Source organism: Lontra canadensis, unplaced genomic scaffold (assembly GCF_010015895.1).
Source record: "Lontra canadensis isolate GAN:19392208 unplaced genomic scaffold, GSC_riverotter_1.0 scaffold13, whole genome shotgun sequence".
NCBI classification, from domain to species: domain Eukaryota; kingdom Metazoa; phylum Chordata; class Mammalia; order Carnivora; family Mustelidae; genus Lontra; species Lontra canadensis.
The window spans coordinates 10450671-10458701 of NW_022631007.1; the positions used below are offsets into that span (position 1 = coordinate 10450671).

At 44.4% G+C, this 8031-nt stretch overlaps 1 protein-coding gene across 1 annotated transcript in view; it reads left to right on the plus strand.

The window, feature by feature from the left end:
- Nucleotides 1–7824, plus strand: part of CAB39 (calcium binding protein 39) — an 82712-nt gene extending 74888 nt beyond the window's left edge. Inside the window, exons 7-9 of the mRNA XM_032857463.1 lie at nucleotides 2393–2458; nucleotides 5959–6102; nucleotides 6707–7824. Coding sequence (XP_032713354.1) covers nucleotides 2393–2458; nucleotides 5959–6102; nucleotides 6707–6895 — 399 coding nt within the window. The 3' untranslated portion in view covers nucleotides 6896–7824. The remainder of the gene's footprint in view (nucleotides 1–2392; nucleotides 2459–5958; nucleotides 6103–6706) is intronic.
- The last annotated feature ends 207 nt before the right edge of the window (nucleotides 7825–8031 follow it).

Here is an 8031-nt window from a genome sequence, read left to right on the forward strand (position 1 = left end):
GCAGCTGGAACTCAGTGAGCAGCTAGTAAACATCGGTGGGTTGTTCGTGTTGCTGCCAGGTCTCAGGGATTCTCTGACTGAGCACACTGGTGTCTTAGCTTAAAGCCCACCGAAGGCACAAACTAACAGTGACATTGGTTTAGTTTTGTAGTAAAATAGTTTCCTACATGTTAGTAATGGATGACATTGGTTAACAGGATTTGAGGAGAATTTCTGGGAGGCAGCTGACAGAAGTGTGTAGACGGTGAGGTCAGATCTGAGGGATCGAAAAGGCGAGCGAGCGGCCAGGGGTGTGATTACATAAGACTATGTCACCGGAAGTACCGCACACCTGGGCCCTGAGCTTCCTAATAACCAGAAGGATAGAGGGAAACAGAAGCCATTAAAAAATCACAGCACCTGTAAAACAAAACACATTTCTCCCATTGGGTCAGAGGAATGGGTCAGAGTGGCATGCAGTGGACGCAGCCCTCAGGATGACTGAGATGCCGAACTGAAGTGTGGTTAGTTCCCTGAGAGCAGATCTTGGAGGAGCCACAGCAGTGCCTGTCCTCGCCCTGGTTCCTAACCCAGGAAATAGAGTCGCTTACCCCAGGGGAGCGGTGGGGGGGTGGCGTGGACTGCACGGGCACTCTTCAGCTAGTCCTCCGGCCGGACAGTCTCTTGTGCTTCCGCTTATCAGAAGAACTGGGCCACAGACCATCTTAACCTGCATTTTCTGTCAAGAACTTGAGGGGAACATATTCTATGTCACTGACTGAAGGCAGATCCAGTTGTTTGGATCGTTGGTTTGATGATCCTTTGAGCAGAAGTGTGGGTTAACATCCTTCTCTGCAGAGGTCTCCATCCCACCTCTGCCTAGAGAGAAGCATAGGTTCTGGGTTAGCTCTAAAAGCAAGGGTCAGAAAACCTTTCCTGTAATGGGCCAGGGAGTAAATATTCGAGGCTTCCTGGCCATGCAGTCTCAATCTCTCCCCTCTCCCCTCCCTCTCCTCTCCTGTCTGTGGTGCTGAGAAAGCAGCCATAAACAATACACAAACAGACTCATTTGCAGTACGTCGATGAGCACGGCTGTGTTCCAGCAAAACTGTATAAAAGCAGGTGGCAGGCTTGATCTGGCCCAAGAGTGGCAGTTTGCTAGGGCCTGCTGTATACAGACCCATGGGAAAGCATAGGCACAAACAGTTGCAGCAGGTGTGGCCTTGGCCTCTGTGTGTCCCTCGTCTCCATGTCCTACCTCCTGCTTTGATGGGCTTCTGCTCCTTATCCAGCTGGTGACGCTGTGCTTGTTCGTTTTATAAATGCAGTGGACACATGTCACTTCCCGTTTTATAAATGCAGTAGACATGTGTCACTTCCTAAGTATGTCACATTGTGCATTCTCCAATCTTCACTCATGCGGTGTCCTTCCCTTTTTATCTCTGAAGAACACTTCCCTCCTCCCCTTTTCTAAATGAAATTGCTGCCCTTAGTCGAGATTGAGCCCAAGTCCCAACTACTCTAGGGACACCTACCTATTTGACAGTGCTGAATTTCTCCTACTCTGTTTTTCAATTATTTTCTCTTTTTGCTTGATACACTGGAAGAACAGGTAGCTTTTCTCTGTAGTTGTGCTTCAGGCTCACTGAACTGTAAAATACAGAAATTTTCTAACACCCCAAGAAATGAGAGCTGACTCTACCTTGAGAAACAGTTGGAGGGTAGGAGTTATGTTTTGTGCATACGGAGTTTGGATGACAGAAGAAGATGAGATTTAAGCCATATGGGCCTGGCTAGTCTAGCACTGGGCAAGGGTCAGTCCCAGGAACCCTACTCCTGGAGGTCATCCTCAGGAGCCCCTAAGGAACTCTGAGCACCACTGGGGAGGGCTGTGTGAGACAGAAGGGCAGCTGGTGGCCTTTGTGGTGTTAGAAGTTCGTGCTCGGGGTGCCTGGGTGGCTCAGTGGGTTAAAACCTCTGCTTCTGGCTCAGGTCATGATCCTGGGGTTCTGGGATTGAGCCCTACGTCAGGCTCTCTGCTCAGCAGGGAGCCTGCTTCCTCCTCTCTCTCTGTCTGCCTTTCTGCCTACTTGGGATCTCTGTCAGATAAATAAGTAAAATTTAAAAAAAAAAAAAAGTTCATGCTCAAGGGCACCTACGTGGCTACTTAGTTAAGCATCTGCCTTCAGCTCAAGTCACAGTCTTAGGGTCCTGGGATCGAGCCCCACATCAGGCTTCCTGCTCATCAGGGAATCTGCTTCTCCTTCTCCTGCTCGTGCTGCCCCTCTCACTCTCTCGCAAATAAGTAAAATCTTTAAAAAAAAAAAAAAAAAGTTTGTGCTCAAGCTTTATAATGTTCTCTTTCAATCTTTAAAAATATAACTCACCTGATACGTGCCTTCTTGTCTTTTAGTTCTTCAGTGAATACGAGAAGTTACTTCATTCAGAAAATTATGTGACAAAAAGACAGTCACTCAAGGTATGACTGATTATTCTACGTGGTTTACTTCTCTTCACCCTGTGTTTGAAACTTGTCTTTGGGGGAAAGGGAGATATGCTGGTATGGGCCCTAGACCTATGAGAGGAAAATACATTTCTCCATGGTCAAGATTTTTGTGGAAAGGAAGGAGTTCAGTGGTCCACACAGGGCACCTGCCCACCTGCCTGTGAATAGGGATACCAAAGTGGAATATATGGAGTTTTGAAGAGGTCTCTACCTCTTAGCGGTGCTGTATTTTACATTTGGAGTCTATTTTTGACACTTAGAATCATCTCAACCAGAGGAAGGCCCAGTAGCTGTTGTGCTCCTGGGGACAGCACAGGCCTGTTTCGGGAGCAGGGGGGTCGCAGAGGGGGCATGAGCAATGAAATCTTGATCAACAGGCAGTTTTGGCTGCTTTGTATCAACCTGGGATATGGACAGTTCCATCTGAAATTGAAATTTCAGATTTAAAACTCTGGAGCAGGGTTTGGCAGACTGTAGCTCATGGGCCAGATCCAGCTCCCTATTTTTGTAAATATTTGTTGGAACCCAGATACATTCATTTATTTACATATTTACATATTATGTTTCAGAGGATAACAGATTTGAACGGTTGCTACAGAGACCATATGGCCGGCAAAGTCTAAAAACGTTTCCTATCTGGTCCTTTACAGAAAGCTTGCTGACTGACCTCTGCTCTAGAAAATTCTCAGTGCAGCTCATAAAAGCATACCTCTCACTCTGTCAGTTAGTGGTCCTGACAGGAACTATAGATGGAAATCACAAAGGATTTGGGGGAAAAATTCTAATTCCATTTATACTTTTTACTATGTCCCCTTTAAATTCTACTCTGCTCGGAGTTCTTCCTATCAGAGCTGTCTGCATTCATCTGATCAGGCCTGCATTCCTGCTTCCCGTCCTGCCATGGGGACATCACTCGTGAAGACCTTATCTTTCTGTGGGAACCGACTAAAAGACATCAGGAGTGTCTTTTGTACTCTGTGTCCTTTGATAAGAACACTCTACCATCCAAATTCCAAAAGAATCCTTTCTATCAGGCCAGCTACTTCCTCCTTTTCCCTTAAGGCTGTGACTCCTACAGTGGGGGACCAGTCATAACCACAGTTTGCAAATGAGTCGCTGAGGAAATGATCTGGTCGGGCTGGGGCACTTCCCACTCATTGCTGCTGTTCAGGCCTCACCTCCCAGCCTGGCCTGTAGGTCAGCATCCGGGATCCTTAACCTCCTCCCTTCCCTAGGGGAGCTGGCTGGCGATGGCCAAGGATAAGACCAATCTTTTCATCTTGGGTGAGGCAGGGGGTGGTGAATGGGTTGCGGTACTTCTGGTGGCTGTTTAAGGACATTTTCTTCCCGGTACACCAGTATGATGTAATATATATTTGTAAGGTTCATGATACAGTATAGGCTCCCCTGTGATTGTCCACACAGTAAAATGGCCTTCTGTCAGCAGCCCGTTTCTATCGCAGGGCCAAGATGTTCTGTGTCCCCAGCATCACACGGATGTGAGCAACTGGATAGAGCAACTGGATAGAGCAACTTCCAAGGCCAAGGACACCAGGCAGGATTACCTAGGGTAGTAGCTTCCAGGGCCAATACCTCTTCACAGGATGGGGAGCAATTTGGGTAATCTAAGGGACCCAGCAGTCAGTTTATTGGCAAATCAATAGACTTTGACCAAGTTCTGAATTTTGGTGCTGCTTAGATAAGGAGGAGGGCTTTCAAGACCTTTCTGCCACTTAGGAATTGCCAACATGAAAAGGAAGGTTAAGACTGCCAGTTGCAAGACCTTAGTCATGGACACAAAGCCAGTCTTTGGCTCCTACAGTTTTATAACACCTCGTGAATGCATGGAGCTATTTTGAGGACCAATGTTACTTTAAAAATGAATTTTAATTTTTATTCCTTTTTTTGCAGCTACATTGGCATTTATTATTCCTTTATTTATTTTATCAGCAAATATATATTCCCTGTGCAATACCTCAGACTTTTATTCTTATGTCTAAAGAAATATAATGAATTACCAGTTACCCTCCTCCAGATAACTAAACTGATAGTCTCCAGATAACCAAATGGGTCATGCTCTGTATTTCCTTGATAGAAAATGAACACTAGTAAAACTACAAACCTTCACATAATAGTAACTTTAGAGTCTTCATAAGAGTCAATACTTGTTGATTCTTACCTTGAAAGTTATATTATTTGTGATTCAGATTGATGTGAAGCCTGAACTTGGGCTTCTGAATTCTTTAAAAACCCTAAGCAGAAGACGTTTGTTCTCCTATACGTCAGGGTATTTTTTATTTCAGATGATGACATGTTGCTTATCTAGAGACCAGTGTTCTGGCAACTTCCAAGTATCTAGAACATAGCCAGGAATCCAAAAAGGAATTAACTAAAGCAATAAATCCATAACTGTATTCATGCTTTTTGCTTCCCTCGGACCTCACCCCGTGTCTCTGTTCAGACTCAAGTCTAACATGCTTTGCACATATTCATGCTTTTCTTCCTCCCTGCGCTCTCGTGAGATGTAGGAACTAGGGCTCGGGAAAGTTAAATAATGTGCTCAAGGTTCCAGAGCTCACAGGGAGCAAGGAGCCAGCATTGGAACCCTGGCAGGCTGATGCGGGGGCCCGGCCCTCTACCTCTCTGCTTCTGCCGCCGTCCACAGGGACTGCAACTCGACCCCTAGCCCCATGGGTCGGGCACGCTAAACCCGCAGCAGAAGCTGGCCCACTGACGACACGAAGGGGTGACTGCGAACTAGAGCAAGCAGTGACAGTGTGAAAACCAAGAACTGATAGGGTATAATAGACTCTTTCGAACTCAGCAAGCCCTGGAGACAGGCTCTTTTAAGCTTAATTGATGTCATTAGTGATGATGAGGAGTCATTAAGAAAAAATGGGAGTACCTTCGGGATACTTTGCTGAAGAAAGAAAAGAGAAATACTCATTTTTATAGACCTTCCTGAAGCCCATACGCTGAAAGCATAACTTTCGCAGGCTTAAGGGTACCCTGTGTTCCAGCTTTGAATCTGGAAACCTCTATCCTGGGAGGTCCAGATAAATAATTTTTCAATTAGGCTAAGATTTGTAGTTAAGTAAGAATTATCAACAACTTACCTTTTGACCATTTTCTTTGATAGTTTTTTTTTAATGAGATAACGTAAATCCGTCTTTAAAGAGTAGCTCTGACAGTTTCAGATTCAGGGCCAATGTGCCTTGGACTGTGTCAAGAGCAGAGAGCAATGCTGGACTCCCCGTAGGCTTACCCCCTGAAGAAAGGCCTAGGTGTTCAAGTGGCAAGTAGTGGATGCTCAGTAATTTTTCGGTTATGATTTCAGTTCAGCTCATCGGTCTTCTGACCTGCTAACAACACTCTGTGCTTAACAAGAGTGATATGAAGTTTCTTTTTAAACTTTGCTTTTGCTTAAAATCTTGATGATAATATAAGAGTTAATTGTTTAACTGTCTTCTCAGCTTCTCGGTGAACTACTCTTAGACAGACACAACTTCACAATTATGACGAAGTACATCAGTAAACCAGAGAACCTCAAGTTAATGATGAACCTCCTGCGGGACAAGAGTCGTAACATCCAGTTTGAGGCCTTCCACGTTTTTAAGGTAGAGCGCTAGAACCGGAAGCGGTATTTCCCTCCACAGTTGTTAATCTCATTTCATTGACCGGCTATTGAAAAATTACTCACCTAATTTGGGTAATCTAAGGGACCCAGCAGTCAGTGTCCACATATGTATAGTATGACATTTAAATAGACCCAGAAACAGGGTGTATCATCTGGACTGGGAACCAGAAAAGCATATATTATGGAGGAGTGTCCATTATCTTTGGCATAGAATATTATTAATCACAAAGTAAAGGGTAATCCATTCCTTAATCCTTTCCTTGGAGGTTTTAGTACTTAAAATCCATTCTGGCTTTTTGTGCCTAGATATAATTTCTGCCCATTTTATTCTAAAAACAGTCTGTGTTTAATACCAGCTACTGAATTTCAGAACATGAGTGAAGGCATCAGTCCCTTGGACTGACACATAGACTCTCCCCCCTCACAGACATACGCAAGCACACACATGCACGCACACACACGCACACGCACACCCCTCCCGTCAGATGACGTCTTCCCAAGCAGCAGCCTCTGCGGCTGCCTTGACCGTGGGCCGCCGGGCTCCCCTTCTCTCCTGCGGCTGACACTGGTTTCTCTCTTTGCAGGTGTTTGTAGCCAATCCCAACAAGACGCAGCCCATCCTAGACATCCTCCTCAAGAATCAGACCAAACTTATAGAGTTCCTCAGCAAGTTTCAGAATGACAGGACCGAGGACGAACAATTTAACGATGAGAAGACCTATTTAGTTAAACAGATCAGGGATTTGAAGAGACCAGCTCAGCAAGAAGCCTAATTTCCAGTCAACATCTAAAATATTAAATCCACATTCAGCATTTGCTGTTAGCTATTCAGCATCAGGCGCTCTTTATTGGGTCATGAGGAACTTTACTGCTAACCTGCTGTTAAGTGAACGGTTTTTCATTTTACCTTTGTTTTTTTTTAGTCCAAGTTGGAGAACGTAGCTGCTGCTTTCTTGCACACTAGAGCACACGTGGACTTTCTCTTGATCTTTGTGTCGTTTCAGGGTTCAAGGACTCTGTTTGCTGTAGGAGTTCTGAACGTGGCTAGGTTTCCGGAGGCAGGTGTATAGACGGTGGTGTGGGTTGGGGCAGAAGGGGATTGCTGTTAGCAGATGAAACCTGCGTGTTTGCGTTGATCTCTGAGCATGGCTTCTTGGTAAGGTTGTACGCCTTCACTAAAGGACGATGGAGCAGAGCTGTATTTGAAACGAGAGGGCAGCTGTATCCGAGATGTGAGCTTTTGGGGTGGATAAAGTTGACGTGCAAATAAACTGATAGCAACTTCTCGAAGGTGTGAAGCTTCATAAGGTCATAAGGAAAATGTATATATGCTTTTCACAGCTTTCTAGAATTTTTTGACATTTGATTTTCTTGAGACTTGTAAACCTGGGTATGTTGAAGGGTATTTGTTAATTTTACTCTTTGGAAGGTATTTTAAACCAGTAGAGCTAACAGTGACACCTTGCATTTCATTTCAGCAATGCTTACAGGTTTCTTTTGTATATAATTCTTAGAATGCTCATTTCTTTTAAATGATTTAATTTGTACAGCAGAGGAATGTTACTGTATTAGTATGTAACTATTACCTAATATTGAGTTTTTGCAAAAAAAAAAAAATGAATGCTCATATGTAATTGAAATACTTCCGATCACATGAAAATGCTGATTTAACATTTAAGTATCACAGCATTAAAACAAAAAATGGAAACCAGTCCTTTGTATTCAGTTACCTACCGGGGAGCCGTCAGTCGGCTACGCTTTCCTGCGCGATGTTGGCCTTATTCATTTAAATGAGTCATGAATTTGCCAGATACAGATGACCCCAATTATGTTAAATGACTGCTGATTCTCCGTGTTTTGGGGGAGCCTCTGTAGAGCACCTTTTCCTTTGTAGAATAAGTAATCCAGT